The sequence below is a fragment of the Oncorhynchus keta genome, chromosome 18 (assembly GCF_023373465.1).
Source record: "Oncorhynchus keta strain PuntledgeMale-10-30-2019 chromosome 18, Oket_V2, whole genome shotgun sequence".
NCBI lineage: Eukaryota > Metazoa > Chordata > Actinopteri > Salmoniformes > Salmonidae > Oncorhynchus > Oncorhynchus keta.
The window spans coordinates 40542887-40559453 of record NC_068438.1 but is presented as its reverse complement, the minus strand read 5'-3'; the positions used below and the strand labels follow the sequence as shown (position 1 = coordinate 40559453).

The 16567-nt window shown below is 42.8% G+C and overlaps 1 protein-coding gene and 2 long non-coding RNA genes across 5 annotated transcripts in view; 1 reads left to right on the top strand and 2 right to left on the bottom strand.

Moving 5' to 3' along the window:
- Positions 1-614: 614 nt before the first annotated feature.
- Positions 615-3989, bottom strand: LOC127908795 (uncharacterized). Of its 3 annotated transcripts, none has more exons than XR_008068451.1 (4): positions 3855-3944; positions 3255-3494; positions 3075-3194; positions 615-3014 (listed from the first exon to the last, which is right to left on the bottom strand). It is a non-coding gene; the product is annotated as an uncharacterized LOC127908795 (long non-coding RNA). The 3 variants fall into 3 exon arrangements; XR_008068450.1 differs by lacking the exon at positions 615-3014 and adding an exon at positions 3615-3674 and having other exon boundaries at positions 3022-3194; positions 3855-3989; XR_008068449.1 differs by lacking the exon at positions 615-3014 and having other exon boundaries at positions 3022-3194.
- On the top strand, positions 3918-4916 carry LOC127908796 (uncharacterized). The gene is made up of 3 exons (XR_008068452.1): positions 3918-4058; positions 4245-4585; positions 4616-4916. It is a non-coding gene; the product is annotated as an uncharacterized LOC127908796 (long non-coding RNA).
- A 113-nt stretch (positions 4917-5029) lies between these two features.
- The window catches only part of LOC118377553 (cGMP-dependent 3',5'-cyclic phosphodiesterase-like), a 63797-nt gene continuing 52259 nt past the window's right edge, over positions 5030-16567 (bottom strand). Inside the window, exons 18-28 of the mRNA XM_052468896.1 lie at positions 16540-16567; positions 14758-14848; positions 14517-14639; positions 13780-13867; positions 11869-11916; positions 11699-11773; positions 7989-8088; positions 7548-7660; positions 6578-6616; positions 6375-6481; positions 5030-6241 (exon numbers count right to left, since the gene is read on the bottom strand). The exon at positions 16540-16567 is cut by the window's right edge and continues 69 nt beyond it. Of these exons, the coding sequence (XP_052324856.1) occupies positions 5992-6241; positions 6375-6481; positions 6578-6616; positions 7548-7660; positions 7989-8088; positions 11699-11773; positions 11869-11916; positions 13780-13867; positions 14517-14639; positions 14758-14848; positions 16540-16567 (1062 nt within the window). The 3' untranslated portion in view covers positions 5030-5991. The remainder of the gene's footprint in view (positions 6242-6374; positions 6482-6577; positions 6617-7547; positions 7661-7988; positions 8089-11698; positions 11774-11868; positions 11917-13779; positions 13868-14516; positions 14640-14757; positions 14849-16539) is intronic.

The following is a 16567-nucleotide window of genomic DNA, read 5'->3' as shown; positions in this document are numbered from 1 at the left end:
TTTTCTCGTAATGTTGGGTCCCATCAGCACCAGACACAATGAGTTGCCTGGACCTTCTCCATCCCTGAGATGTCAGTGTGGTAAATGGAATACTGACTAAAGAGACGACCTTGTCTTTCAAAAATCATTCGTAAAAATATCTAAATAACTTCACAGATTGTAAAGGGTTTAAACACTGTTTCCCGTGCTTGTTCAATGAACCATAAACAATGAATGAACATACACCTGTGGAACGGTCGTTAAGACACCAACAGCTTACAGACGGTAGGCAAATAAGGTCACAGTTATGAAACTTAGGACATTAAAAAGGCATTTTTACTGACTGAAAAACACCAAAAGAAAGATGCCCAGGGTCCCTGCTCATCTGTGTGAATGTGCCTTAGGTACGCTGCAAGGAGGCATGAGGACTGCAGATGTAGCCAGGGCAATAAATGATGTAGGCCTAACATTTAGTGTTTCCAAACAGGACTTCCACCAAGCTGAATACTTCACCAAACAATAACAAATAAAAACTAGGCAGAAATATGTTGAGATTGCATTTTATGGTGTATGTATGCTGGTGTGTTAGTGTGTGTTGGTGTGTAGCCTATACTGTATCATGGTATGAAACAAAATTGAGCCAAATTAACCAAATTTATTACACAAAAAATACATATTTTTATATAGTGTGTTCTCTTTCCAGAAGGGTCTATACAGCATTTAGATAACACACAGACCACCACTGGTATACACCTTCTACAACAAAAAATACATATTTCAGTAACTTCAGTCTTTGATTTCAGAATTAGTATCAATTTTATGATGAAATAGCATTTTGGTTTTATCCTCTGTCTGAGCCGTAGGTCTGCATGTTTTGGGCCCTTCAATAACACAATGAAAATGAGAGAAAAAGATGATTCAACTACAACCACAGTATACAGTTGATTTTATTTAACTAGGCAAGTCAGTTAAGAACAAATTCTTATTTTCAATGACGGTCTAGGAACGGTGGGTTAACTGCCTGTTCAGGGGCAAAACGACAGATTTGTACCTTGTCAGCTCGGGGATTTGAACTTGCAACCTTTCACTTACTAGTCCAACACTAACCACTAGGCTACCCTGCTGCCCCAGTTGAAATCGGAAGTTTACATACACCTTAGCCAAATACATATAAACTACATTTCTTTAAACAATTAATTTAATCCAAGTAAAAATTCCCGTCATCACCAGTTTATTTTAAGAATGTGAACTGTCAGAATAACAGTAGAGAGAAGGATTTGTTTAAGCTTTTATTTATTTTATCACATTCCCAGTGGGTCAGAAATTTATATAAACTCAATTAGTATTTGGTAGCATTGCCTTTAAATTGTTTAACTTGGGTCAAATGTTTTGGGTATCCTTCCACAAGCTTCCCACAATAAGTTGGGTGAATTTTGGCCCATTCCTCCTGACAGAGCTGGTGTAGCTGAGTCAGGTTTGTAGGCCTCCTTGCTTGCACATGCTTTCTCAGTTCTGCCCACAAATGTTCTATAGGATTGAGGTCAGGGCTTTGTGATGGCCACTCCAATACCTTGACTTTTTGTCCTTAAGCCATTTTGCCACAACTTGGAAGTATGCTTGGGGTCATTGTCCATTTGGAAGACCCATTTGCGACCAAGCTTTAACTTCCTGACTGATGTCTTGAGATGTTGCTTCAATATATCCACATAATTTTCCCTACCTCATGATGCCATCTATTTTGTGAAGTGCACTAGACCCTCATGCAGCAAAGCACCCCCACAACATGATGCTGCCACCCCCGTGCTTCATGGTTGGGATGGTGTTTTTTGGGATTGATTTGCACATTTCACACCGAAGTACGTTCATCTCTAGGAGACAGAACGCCCTTCCTCCCTGAGCGGTATGACATCTGCGTGGTCCCATGGTGTTTATACTTGTGTAATATTGTTTGTACAAATGAACATGGTACCTTCAGGTGTTTGGAAGGATGAACCAGACTTGGTCTACAATTTTTTTTCTGAGGTCCAGGCTGATTTATTTTGATTTATTTTTATTTTTTTCATGATGTCAAACAAAGAGGCACTGAGTTTGAAGGTAGGCCTTGAAATACATCCACAGGTACACCTCAAATGGACTCAAATGAAGCCTATCAGTAAGCTTTTATAGCCATTACATCATTTTCTGGAATTTTCCAAGCTGTTTAAAGGCAGTCAATTTAGTGTATGTAAACTTCTGACCAACTGGAATTGTGATACAGTGAGTTATAAGTGAAATAATCTGTCTGTAAACAATTGTTGGAAAAATGACTTGTGTTATGCACAAAGTAGATGTCCTAACCGACTTGCCAAAACTATAATTTGTTAACAAGAAATGTGTGGAGTGGTTGAAAAACGAGTTTTAATGACTCCAACCTAAGTGTATGTAAACTTCCGACTTCAACTGTATAACATGAAATAATTCAAATAGTCCTCATTGTAATAATGACATAGAATCAAGTAACACTTCATAAACTGTTATTTACAGCATTTATATATAGCCTATGATATTACATCACAGGTAAGAATCCTGCGTTTCCGTGGAGATGGAGATTGGCACATGACGGAGCCCTGACTCGCTGACACAAACACACTAACGTAAAACAAAGTTAAGAGAGACAACTGTCTAAAGTAATAATTTAAGATCAGACTGTATTTACATCAGAGTTTCTGCATCATCATCATCATCATCAAAACACATGAAGAAGGCAGATCTGGAATGGAAGGGCGGAAAACAACAACAACAGGAAAAGAGGAAGTGAATCTGTGTTCATCAGGGGTCAGAGTTCACAGGTATACAGCACTAGAGCGAGGCTTCAGATCGCTAGCCTACCTGAATGCCATTAGAACAGGTCAAATCTGTACAATAACATGAAGTCAAAGTCAGTGAAGTCATACACACAGACATCCTGAGGGAGAATCATCTACAAAATATATTAAGCTATATGCAGTCCATCCATATATTCACCTATACCCCATTCATCTAACAAATATATTGACCTGCACGCCCCAATCACCTAACCAAGATCCCCAGTTCATTCATCTAACAAATATATTGACCTGTACGCCCCAATCACCTAACCAAGATCCCCAGTTCATTCATCTAACAAATATATTGACCTGTACGCCCCAATCACCTAACCAAGATCCCCAGTTCATTCATCTAACAAATATATTGACCTGTACGTCCCAATCACCTAACCAAGATCCCCAGTTCATTCATCTAACAAATATATTGACCTGTACGCCCCAATCACCTAACCAAGATCCCCAGTTCATTCATCTAACAAATATATTGACCTGTACGCCCCAATCACCTAACCAAGATCCCCAGTTCATTCATCTAACAAATATATTGACCTGTACGCCCCAATCACCTAACCAAGATCCCCAGTTCATTCATCTAACAAATATATTGACCTGTACGCCCCAATCACCTAACCAAGATCCCCAGTTCATTCATCTAACAAATATATTGACCTGCACGCCCCAATCCCCTAACCAAGATCCCCAGTTCATTCATCTAACAAATATATTGACCTGCACGCCCCAATCACCTAACCAAGATCCCCAGTTCATTCATCTAACAAATATATTGACCTGTACGCCCCAATCACCTAACCAAGATCCCCAGTTCATTCATCTAACAAATATATTGACCTGCACGCCCCAATCCCATAACCAAGACCTCCAGTTCATTCATCTAACAAATATATTGACCTGCACGCCCCAATCCCATAACCAAGATCCCCAGTTCATTCATCTAACAAATATATTGACCTGCACGCCCCAATCACCTAACCAAGATCCCCAGTTCATTCATCTAACAAATATATTGACCTGTACGCCCCAATCACCTAACCAAGATCCCCAGTTCATTCATCTAACAAATATATTGACCTGTACGCCCTTTTAAGAAATATATTGACATGTATGGCCTTAATTCTTCCACGTATACAGTATGTAAGCCCTGACATGTGGTGAGGCTAAGCTGTTGCTCTGGCTTCACCGAGCAGCAGTTTCACACATTAGTTTAACATTTAGGTGACTGATTGATTGGAGTTGAGTGGTAGTGTGTTTTAAACTCCTGAGACAGTGAATGACCTGATAACCAACACACTGTTAACCAACACAATGATAACCAACAATGATAACCAACACACTGTCATCTATAGGTCTGTTGCTCTGGCTTCACCGAGCAGCAGTTTCACACATTAGTTTAACATTTAGGTGACTGATTGATTGGAGTTGAGTGGTAGTGTGTTTTAAACTCCTGAGACAGTGAATAACCTGATAACCAACACACTGTTAACCAACACAATGATAACCAACAATGATAACCAACACACTGTCATCTATAGGTCTGTTCATCAACACACTGTCATCTATAGGTCTGTTCATCAACACACTGTCATCTATAGGTCTGTTCATCAACACACTGTCATCTATAGGTCTGTTCATCAACACACTGTCATCTATAGGTCTGTTCATCAACACACTGTCATCTATAGGTCTGTTCATCAACACACTGTCATCTATAGGTCTGTTCATCAACACACTGTCATCTATAGGTCTGTTAATCAACACACTGTCATCTATAGGTCTGTTCATCAACACACTGTCATCTATAGGTCTGTTCATCAACACACTGTCATCTATAGGTCTGTTCATCAACACACTGTCATCTATAGGTCTGTTCATCAACACACTGGAGATACTGTTTGGCCTCTGTGTCTGTTTGTATCTATGGTCCAACAGCTCTGAGAAAGGCAGCATAGATGCACGATAAGGCAGATCCGTACGAAACACACACACACACACACACACACACACACACACACACACACACACACACACACACACACACACACACACACACACACACACACACACACACACACACACACACACACACACACACACACACACACACACACACACACACACACACACACACACACACGATGATGACACTGGATCATTTAAAGGGCTTCACTTATATAGAGGGTTATAGGGGTTATATAGAGACACAGAGAGAAACACTAAGAAGAAAATAGGAATGGCTCTTAGTGGCTCTTGTTGTGAAGGTTGTAATGGTGGTTGTGGTGTCTGTGTGTATGTCTGTGTGTGTGTATGTGTGTGTGCGCGCGTGCGCACTCCGGGGATAGAAGACTGACCAGTGATCATTGACTGTCAAACTGTCCCCATTTCCAAAAGAGGGAAGTCCCACTCACAAGGCAGACACAAGGCAGATACAGTTTCCCTCAATGACCACTGGGCATCGCAGGGCCACCAATGGGCTCCATATATAATAACAAATATAATATCTGGCAAACTAGAGACTTACATGATGCCTAAGACATGAAAAATACATCCAATACTGGCTGAGATAAAGGGTGTAACACACAAGGTGTAGGCTACATACAGTATACATAAGCAGTCATATGAGTGACATAGCAGCTCATCAGGGTGTGTGTGGGCTGATGGGAGGGATTCTGATGATCTTAAAACAACATAAACCAACAGATTCCAGAAGTGTCCTCTGTACTACACAGCTTTCTGTTAACTACCTGTGTGTTATTACACGGGTATTGACCTATTAGGTGTCTGTGAGCCTGTGTGTGAAACAGAAACTCAGAAGAATATGAACGGAGACCTCGTTATGAAAATGATCATTTCCAGAGTGAACGCGACTCTCTGCTTTCCTCACAGGAGTTCAGTCACATTTAGCATCTACAGGAATCGTCTGAATCGACTAGTCTGAATCGACTCCTTTGAAATGACTCATCTGAATCGTCCCTCCTGCGGTTCACTCCATCTGTTTTGCTCAGACCTTAGAGATTGACAGCTGTCAGTCAAATGTCAAACTGTCTCAGAGTCCCGCCTTCTCCGCTTGAGGACGTAAAAAGGGAATAGTTTCCTTAGGTTTCTATTAGCCTAGAGATACTGCTTTCTCCACTCCCATTGGTTGGTATGGTTACAGGCCCCTACCCCCGTCCCCCTCATCCAGGCAACCGTTGAGGCAATGGGTGTCATCGCAGTGGCTGTCATCCCCAAGTGCACCCTGGGATTGCAGCAATTCATACTCTTCATCCAGGAAGTCGAGGCTATTGTTGCTAGGCAACCCACGGACGCTGAACTTGTGGGAGACTTTGGTCCACTGTACTCGATTGGTCGCTACACGCTCATACAGCTCGGTTGCCCCTGGTAACAGCTCTGACAGCAGCCTATGAGAGGACAGGGGCGTGGGACACAATATTAGGTGGTGCTGTGGCCGTGTTGTGATTGGGTCAGTAGTGATAAACGCTGTGTTGTGATTGGGTCAGTAGTGATAAACTCTGTGTTGTGATTGGTTCTTACTTGTAGATGGGCATGGCGATGTGTTCCATAAAGCTGATCTGTAGCTCTGGGATGTAGGCCTTCTCTCTGTCCATCATCTCACTGGGACGATTCCCCATCGCCTTCTCCTGCACACACAAGCAAGTTAAACATGTCAGATACACACTCACCCCCCCAACACACACACACAAATACGGTACAGGAATAAAGTGCAGGACACATACCAGATCCCCCTGGGAGAAGAACTCTTTATAGATCAGCTCCTGAATACAGAGGAGAGAAAAATAGGTTTAGGGTCAAAGGTCAACTAGGGTCTGGGGTTAGGGTTGAGGTTAGGGTTGAGGATTTAGGTTAGGATTGAGGTTAGGGTTGAGGATTTAGGTTAGGGTTGAGGCTAGAGTTAGGGGTAGGATATGAACATGAACCTATAGGGTTAGTGTCTGGGTTTTGGTTAGGGTTGTGGTTGAGGTTAGGGTTAGGGTTGAACCTGCATATGGACATGAAGTTAGGGTTGTGGTTGAGGTTAGGGTTAGGGTTGAACCTGCATATGGACATGAAGTTAGGGTTGTGGTTGAGGGTTAGAGTTGAACCTGCATATGGACATGAAGTTAGGGTTGTGGTTGAGGGTTAGAGTTGAACCTGCATATGGTCATAAATGTAATGTAAATGTCATGAAGCTAGGGTTAGGGTTGAGGTTAGGGTTAGGGTTGAACCTGCATATGGACATGAAGCTAGGGTTAGGGTTGTGGTTGAAGGTTAGGGTTGAACCTGCATATGGACATGAAGCTAGGGTAGGGGTTGTGGTTGAGGGTTAGGGTTGAACCTGCATATGGACATGAAGCTAGGGTAAGGGTTGTGGTTGAAGGTTAGGGTTGAACCTGCATATGGACATGAAGCTAGGGTAAGGGTTGTGGTTGAGGGTTAGGGTTGTGGTTGAGGGTTAGGGTTGAACCTGCATATGGTCATGAAGCTAGGGTAAGGGTTGTGGTTGAAGGTTAGGGTTGAACCTGCATATGGTCATGAAGCTAGGGTAAGGGTTGTGGTTGAGGGTTAGGGTTGTGGTTGAGGGTTAGGGTTGTGGTTGAGGGTTAGGGTTGAACCTGCATATGGACATGAAGCTAGGGTAAGGGTTGTAGTTGAGGGTTAGGGTTGTGGTTGAGGTTTGGGTTAGGAGTAGACGTTAGGGTTCCTCACAGCAATCTTGCGGGTGGTCTTCCAGCCCTTGGTCTGGTCCGACAGGTCGCATGAGGTCATCAGCAGGCACAGCAGCAGAGAACGGTGGGTCTGATTCCTGGGATTGTAGCCAGCTAGGACACGCACACACACAGACATTCACACACAGACATGCACACACACAGACATTCACACACAGACATTCACACAGAAAGGGAAAGAAAATGGAAGACTATCATACTCACATACATACACCTCCCGTGGGGCGAGATTGTCAGCTAAGGTAGACTCAAACCTTCTATTGCCTAAGGCTGGCAATTGTTTCCCTCGGTTTAGGTGCAAAAAAAGTACAATGCGCACGCACGCACGCACACACGCACACGCACACACACACACACACACACACACACACACACACACACACACACACACACACACACACACACACACACACAGCCTTACCGTCAGCCATCCTTTGCAGGTCGGGGAAGATGCGGAGGTGGTGAGCCAGGTCAGTGGCCAGGATAATATCCCTCATCAAGTCCAACATCCTCTGGTAGTCCTGACAACCACACACACACACAGCCTATAATAGTCCTGGGTTTCCTCACTGTGAAGCGGTTACTGTGAATTTGACCGTAACTGACAGGCAGCTCGACGGCAAGTAAAATACTGTAATATACACTGGGGCAAAAATGTATTTAGTCAGCCACCAATTGTGCAAGTTCTCCCACTTAAAAAGATGAGAGAGGCCTGTAATTTTCATCATAGGTACACTTCAACTATGACAGACAAAATGAGAAAAAGAAATCCAGAAAATCACATTGTAGGAGTTTTAATGAATTTATTTGCAAATTATGGTGGAAAATAAGTATTTGGTCAATAACAAAAGTTTATCTCAATACTTTGTTATATACCCTGTCTTCGAAATTTCCTGTATTTACCAAATCATGAGAGCAAACCACACACAAGTCAGAGTTAGTTATCACAAAGTCCATCTTTAATTATATGAGCTCCATCACAACCCTGTGACTCTCAGATCAATTCAGTGTCTATAAATGAATTCTCTGAGAGTCCCTTACATATTGCAACTGAGATCCTTTATAGCAAAGACACACATAGCCAGACAGCATTGGCCATAATTTATCGTTCAGCTTTGTCTCCTAAACTATGTTCTCTTCTCAAACTCAGAACCATAAACAAATCCTCCATTTTGTAAGTCGCTCTGGATAAGAGCGTCTGCTAAATGACTTAAATGTAAATGTAAATATCAACAGCCATATATCAAATCCATCCTATCTTGACAAGATCACAGAGACACATTGACTGGCACACAGACATTGTGGAGCCAAGAGATACACGCTTGACCTCTCCCCTCTCTCCGGCCCAAACAACTTAGTCTTGACATAGAACAGATAACTGCAACCCCGCCACAGTATTATACAAAAATAACATTCTGATGAGAAGGAACTTACAAACATATGATGAATATAAAACATCTTACCTATGTGACCAACTAATTCTGATTATTCCCCAACAACCCTTTGTTGGCAATGACAGAGGTCAAACGTTTTCTGTAAGTCTTGACAAGGTTTTCACAGACTGTTGCTGGTATTTTGGCTCATTCCTCCATGCAGATCTCCTCTAGAGCAGTGATGTTTTGGGGCTGTTGCTGGACAACACAGACCTTCAACTCCCTCCAAAGATTTTCTATGGGGTTGTATGGGGTTGAGATCTGGAGACTGGCTAGGCCACTCCAGGACCTTGAAATGCTTCGTACGAAGCCACTCCTTCGTTGCCCGGGCGGTGTGTTTGGGATCATTGTCATGCTGCAAGACCCAGCCATGGTTTCATCTTCAATGCCCTTGCTGATGGAAGGAGGTTTTCACTCAAAATCTCACGATACATGGCCCCATTCATTCTTTCCTTTACACGCATCAGTCGTCCTGGTCCCTTTGCAGAAAAACAGCCCCAAAGCATGATGTTTCCACCCCCATGCTTCACAGTAGGTATGGTGTTCTTTGGATGCAACTCAGCATTCTTTGTCCTCCAAACACGACGAGTTGAGTTTTTACCCAAAAATTATATTTTGGTTTCATTTGACCAAATGACATTAGGTCCCCCCGTGTGGTTCTGGGATTTTTGCTCACCGTTCTTGTGATCATTTTGACCTCACAGGGTGAGATCTTGCGTGGAGCCCCAGATCGAGGGAGATTATCAGTGGTCTTGTATGTCTTCCATTTCCTAATAATTGTTCCCACAGTTGATTTCTTCAAACCAAGCTGCTTACCTATTGCAGATTCAGTCTTCCCAGCCTGGTGCAGGTCTACAATTTTGTTTCTGGTGTCCTTTGACAGCTCTTTGGTCTTGGCCATAGTGGAGTTTGGAGCGTGACTGTTTGAGGTTGTGGACAGGTGTCTTTTATACTGATAACAAGTTCAAACAGGTGCCATTAATACAAGTAAAGAGTGCAGGACAGAGGAGCGTCTTAAAGAAGAAGTTACAGGTCTGTGAGAGACAGAAATCTTGCTTGTTTGTAGATGACCAAATATTTATTTTCCACCATAATTTTCAAATAAATTCATAAAAAATCCAAAATGTTTTCCTCATTTTGTCTGTCATAGTTGAAGTGTACCTATGATGAAAATGACAGGCCTCTCTCATCTTTTTAAGTGGGAGAACTTGCACAATTGGTGGCTGACTAAATACTTTTTTGCCCCACTGTAAATATGGTATGAAAAGAAGGTACTCTGTAATGAAGTAAATATCACCACAATCAGAATGAATGGATAGATTAAGGAAATTCATTGAGGGGAAAGATTTGTATTTCACAGCATGTTTCTGTAATTACAAGGGATTGGTGCAAGCAGACTGTAATTACAAGGGATTGGTGCAAGCAGACTGTAATTACAAGGGATTGGTGCAAGCAGACTGTAATTACAAGGGATTGGTGCAAGCAGACTGTAATTACAAGGGATTGGTGCAAGCAGACTGTAATTACAAGGGATTGGTGCAAGCAGACTGTAATTACAAGGGATTGGTGCAAGCAGACTGTAATTACAAGGGATTGGTGCAAGCAGACTTGCTACTAGGTAACGTGTTTCCACATTACAATACATTATTGAATATCTGGTGTTTTAAGTCACTTGCACTTCTAGAGGCCTTAACAAAGGATTCCAAACTGTCAGCGACTACCAGGCAAAATGACATAGCAAAATGCTCAACCATTTAAGGTTTACGACAAGCTGCCACTCCAATCTGTCTCCGATATATTTAAATTGATGGGACACTACAACCACATAAAATTTAAATTGGTACAGCATTCTGACTCACCATGAAATAAATATTAAATCCTCTTACAAGGCACGCAACAAAATATGTAAATGAGCCAGAAACAACAATGTCATGCGCCCACTAGTGGTCAAAAGTTTTTTTGCGCTCCAAAGATACGGTAGTGTATTCTGTGGGGTGGAATTACAGAACCATTCGAAATATAGCAATTATTTTCCCACCCACAACATTTTCCCACAATGCACCATCATTTACAGTATGCTACAGTAAAATGTTTCAGAGTATTTTACTGATGATAACACCCATAATTACCATATAAATTAGTTATGTTTACAGTGCTGTTAACACACACACACAGAAACACAACTTATAACAGTCCTGGGTGTCCTGTTAACACAACACACACACACCTATAACAGTCCTGGGTGTCCACAACACACACACACACACACACACACACACCTATAACAGTCCTGGGTGTGCTGTTACACACACACACACACACAGAAACACAACCTATAACAGTCCTGGGTGTCCTGTTAACACAACACACACACAGACACACACACCCACAGACACACACACAGACACACACACACAACCTATAACAGTCCTGGGTGTCCTGTTAACACTTGTCAAGATGGGTGTTCAACAACACACACACAGACACACACACACACACAACCTATAACAGTCCTGGGTGTCCTGTTAACACAACACACACACACACACACACACACACACACACACACACACACACACACACACACACACACACACACACACACACACACACACACACACACACCTATAACAGTCCTGGGTGTGCTGTTAACACAACACAACAGCAGTGCGGGATCCCAGGCTGGAGAGAAACAAACCTTTCTGGAGAACTTGTCGAAGATGTTGCAGCCGTGGGTGTTCAGAATGGCTATGGCTTGGGCAAAGTGGTGTCGCTGTGGAAACAAACACAGGTTATTATGGGATGGGAGGTTAAAGGATGGCCACTAGGTGTCACTATAGTCCCAGAGATAAATGTGTGTGTTTTTACCTCCATCACAGAGCCCTCTGAGCTGTAGAGGGCAGCCAGGACAGATTGCTGTAGAGGAGGAAGACAGAACACATTGTTCCATAGATAGACCTGCTCTCTATGCTGCTGTAATTACTGAAGTGTACTACCCTTGTCTAACCACAGTCTTTCCTTGACTTTTCCTACTGAGTGTTCGACAAGTGTTACCGGTGCTATACCTGTATGTGTGTTGAGCGAGGTTGTGTGTGTGAGGGCTGTTTTCCAGGCTGTGCCTACATGTACAGTGAATTCAGAAAGTATTCAGACCCTTTGACGACTTTTTACACATTTGATACGTTACAGACTTTTAATAAAATGGATTAAATTGATTAAACCCCCCCCCCCATCAATCTACACATAATACCCCATAATGACAAAGCAAAAACTGTTTTTTAGACATTTTTGCAAATGTATTAAACATGTATTAAAAAGGTGACTACCTCATGAAGCTGGTTGAGAGAATGCCAAGAGTGTGAAAAGCTGTCATCAAGGCAAAGGGTGGCTACTTTGAAGAATCTCAAATATATTTTGATTTGCTTAACACTTTTCTGGTTACTACATGATTCCATTTGTATTATTTCATAGTTTTGATGTCTTCACTATAATTCTACAATGTAGAAAATAGTAAGAATAAAGAAAAACCCTTGAATGAGTAGGTGTGTCCAACCTTTTGACTGGTACTGTAAGCATTCAGACCGTTTACCCAGTACTTTGTGGAAACACCTTTGCCAGCGATCATAGCATCGAGTCTTCTTGGGTATGACGCTACAAGCTTGGCACACCTGTATTTTCATGTGTTTGTCCCATTCTTCTCTGTAGATCCTCTCAAGCTCTGTCAGGTTGGATGTGTAGTGTCACTGCACAGCTATTTTCAGGTCTCTCCAGAGATGTTTGATCGGGTTCAAGTCTGAACTCTGGCTGGGCCACTCAAGGACATTCAGAGACTTGTCCCGAAGCCACTCCTGCATTGTCTTGGCTGTGTGCTTAGGGTCGTTGTCCTGTTGAAAGGTGAACCTTCGCCACAGTGTGAGGACCTGAGCGCTCTGGAACAGGTTTTCACCAACGATCTCTCTCTCTACTTTGCGCCATTCATCTTTCCCTCTATCCTGACTAGTCTCCCAGTCCCTGCCGCTGAAAAACATCCCCACATCATGATGCTGCCACCAACATGCTTCACCATAGGGATGGTACCAGGTTTCCTCCAGACATGACGCTTGGTATTCAATCTTGGCATCATGAGACCAGAGAATCTTGTTTCTCATGGTCTGAGAGTCCTTCAGGTGCCTTTTGGCAAACTCCAAAGTCAGAGTGACCATTGGGTTCTTGGTCACATCCCTGACCAAGGCCCTTCTCCCCTGATTGCTCAGTTTGGCTGGGCAGCCTGCTCTAGAAAGAGTCTTGGTGGTTCCAAATTTCTTCCATTTAAGAATGATGGAGGCCAACGTGTTCTTGGGGACCTTCAATGCTGCAGACATTTTTTGGTACCCTTCCCCAGATCTGTGCCTCAACACAATCCTGTCCCTTTGACCTCATGGCTTGGTGTTTGCTCTGACATGCACTGTCAACTGTGGGACCTTATAAATACAGGTGTTTGCCTTTCCAAATAATGTCCAATCAATTAAATTTACTAAAGGTGGACTCCAATCACGTTGTAGAAACATCTAAAGAATGATCAATGGAAACAGGATGCACCTGAGCTCAATTTCCAGTCTCATAGAAAAGGGTCTGAATATTACACAAATAAGGTATTTCTTATACATTTGCTAAAATGTCTAATAACGTAACAAAATGTGAAAAAAGTCAAGGGGTCTGAATACTTTCCCAATGCACTGTACGTGTGCACGAGTGTGTGTGTATGTGTGTGTGTGTGTGTGTGTGTGTGTGGTGTCTTACTGAGGCCACTTGAAAGGAGTTGTTAGTCCCACGGTGGTCCAGGTCATGGCACATACAGGAGACAAAGAGAGCAAAGATCTCTATATTCCTACAGACAGAGAGGGAGGGGTATGAGGTTAGACTGTAGGGTTATAGGGTTTAGTATGTAGATTATTGGAAAAAGGGTGCCAGGGTTTCTACTAGCTCCAGGTAGTTGGCCAGGCCCAGATTCCTGTAGAGGAGATAGGGTGAGGAATGTAGGGTATAGGGTGTAGTATGTAGGGTTAGGGTATAGGGTAGATGGTATAGTATGTAGGGTTAGAGTATAGCATGTAGGGTTAGGGTATAGGGTAGATGGTATAGTATGTAGGGTTAGGATATAGGGTAGATGGTGTAGTATGTAGGGTTAGGGTATAGGGTAGATGGTATAGTATGTAGGGTTAGGATATAGGGTAGATGGTGTAGTATGTAGGGTTAGGGTATAGGGTAGATGGTATAGTATGTAGGGTTAGGGTATAGGGTAGATGGTGTAGTATGTAGGGTTAGGGTATAGGGTAGATGCTATAGTATGTAGGGTTAGGGTATAGGGTAGATGGTGTAGTATGTAGAGTTGGGGTATAGTATGTAGGGTATAGGGTAGATGGTGTAGTATGTAGGGTTAGTGTATAGGGTAGATGGTGTAGTATGTAGGGTTAGGGTATAGGGTAGATGGTATAGTATTTATGGTATATGCTATATGGTGTAGTATGTCTACTTACTCCAGGTAGTTGGCCAGGCCCAGGTTCTTGTAGAGGAGATAACAGAAGTGAGAGACCGAGAAGGCATGTGTCCAGTTGTGATAGGGAGGATCTCTGTAACCCTTCTTTACCATCAGACAGAACCTGAAACCATGACAACCACACAATCAATCACCATAACAATCACTTCATCACCATAGCTACCTCTTCAGACACAAAGACAGTGAGTGGACTGGAGAGAAAGAGAGAGAGCGAAAGGTACCTGGCCAGAGTGTGCAGGTCAATCTTATAGGCGTTGATGAAGCCCATGTCCTCAAACATACTCAGGATGCCCTGAACACACAGGAGGGGAACAGATCAGACACAGTTCAGCAGGAACTGTGTTCATCTGGCTGGATACTCCCCAAATCAGTTTTACTCTTATTGGTCAAAACTGTGTTATTCTAAGGAAGATTGTTGGATGTGCACATAGAGATGAAAAGAGGTCTTATCTTTGTGTCTACAGCATTATAGGATCTGTGACAGAATGGGTGCGCCTTTGAGGCTACCTCCATTTTAAAGTAGTCAACTTTCTTCTTTTATATTTGAAAGAAGTGTAAAGCTCATATTGGTGATTTACTACCACCTGCAAAGATCAAATCCTGAACCAAATCATGTCATTAATTTGTTGTGGCCACTAGATGGCGGTAGTAAAGCCATTTACAAACTATAGCACCCAATCAGAAGAAAAATGCAATGCCCTGTTCATTGGCTGATTACTCCCAACACATAGGAATCGCCTACTTTAAAATGGTGGAAGCCCTCAATGGCAATGTCCATGCTAAAACAGGTTATTTCCAAGTTGAGTCCTCTATCGATCTCGTATCCTTGCACATTGTAAATACAGTACTGAAACTGACCCTGTAAATACTACGCTTACTTACTATATCTAGATCTTTTTATTGGTATATCTCCTGTGTTTTTGTTACACCTTGTTATTTGTTTGTATCACATTGTTATTGATTACTGCATTGTGGGGGTTGCAAGAAAAGGCATTTCACTGTACTTGTGCATGTGACATTTAAAACTTGAAACTGAAATTGAAACTATACATCTCTATGGATGTGCACGTAAACACACACACACACACACACACACACACTGTCACACACACACACACACACACATGTGCACACACACACACACACACACACACACTCACCTCTGTCCACTCTGTATTACACATGGACACACACACACACACACACACACACACACTGTTCCTCTGTCCCTCTGTATTACCATGGATGTGCACGTAAACACACACACACACACTCTTCCTCTGTCCCTCTGTATTACCATGGATGTGCACGTAAACACACACACACTCTTCCTCTGTCCCTCTGTATTACCATGGATGTGCACGTAAACACACACACACACACACACACTCTTCCTCTGTCCCTCTGTATTACCATGGATGTGCACGTAAACACACACACACACTCTTCCTCTGTCCCTCTGTATTACCATGGATGTGCACGTAAACACACACACACACTCTTCCTCTGTCCCTCTGTATTACCATGGATGTGCACGTAAACACACACACACACTCTTCCTCTGTCCCTCTGTATTACCATGGATGTGCACGTAAACACACACACACACTCTTCCTCTGTCCCTCTGTATTACCATGGATGTGCACGTAAACACACACACACACTCTTCCTCTGTCCCTCTGTATTACCATGGGTGTGCACGTAAACACACACACACACTCTTCCTCTGTCCCTCTGTATTACCATGGATGTGCACGTAAACACACACACACACTCTTCCTCTGTCCCTCTGTATATTACCATGGATGTGCACGTAAACACACACACACACTCTTCCTCTGTCCCTGTATTGAACTCACGTAGCGAATAACATGAATCCTCTGTCCACGGGCTCCAGCCCAGTTACCAACAGCTGGGCCACTCTTCCTCTGTCCCTGTATTACCATGGATGTGCACGTAAACACACACACACACTCTTCCTCTGTCCCTCTGTACACACACACAGGTAGTGACACAGGTGAACTCAGCGAA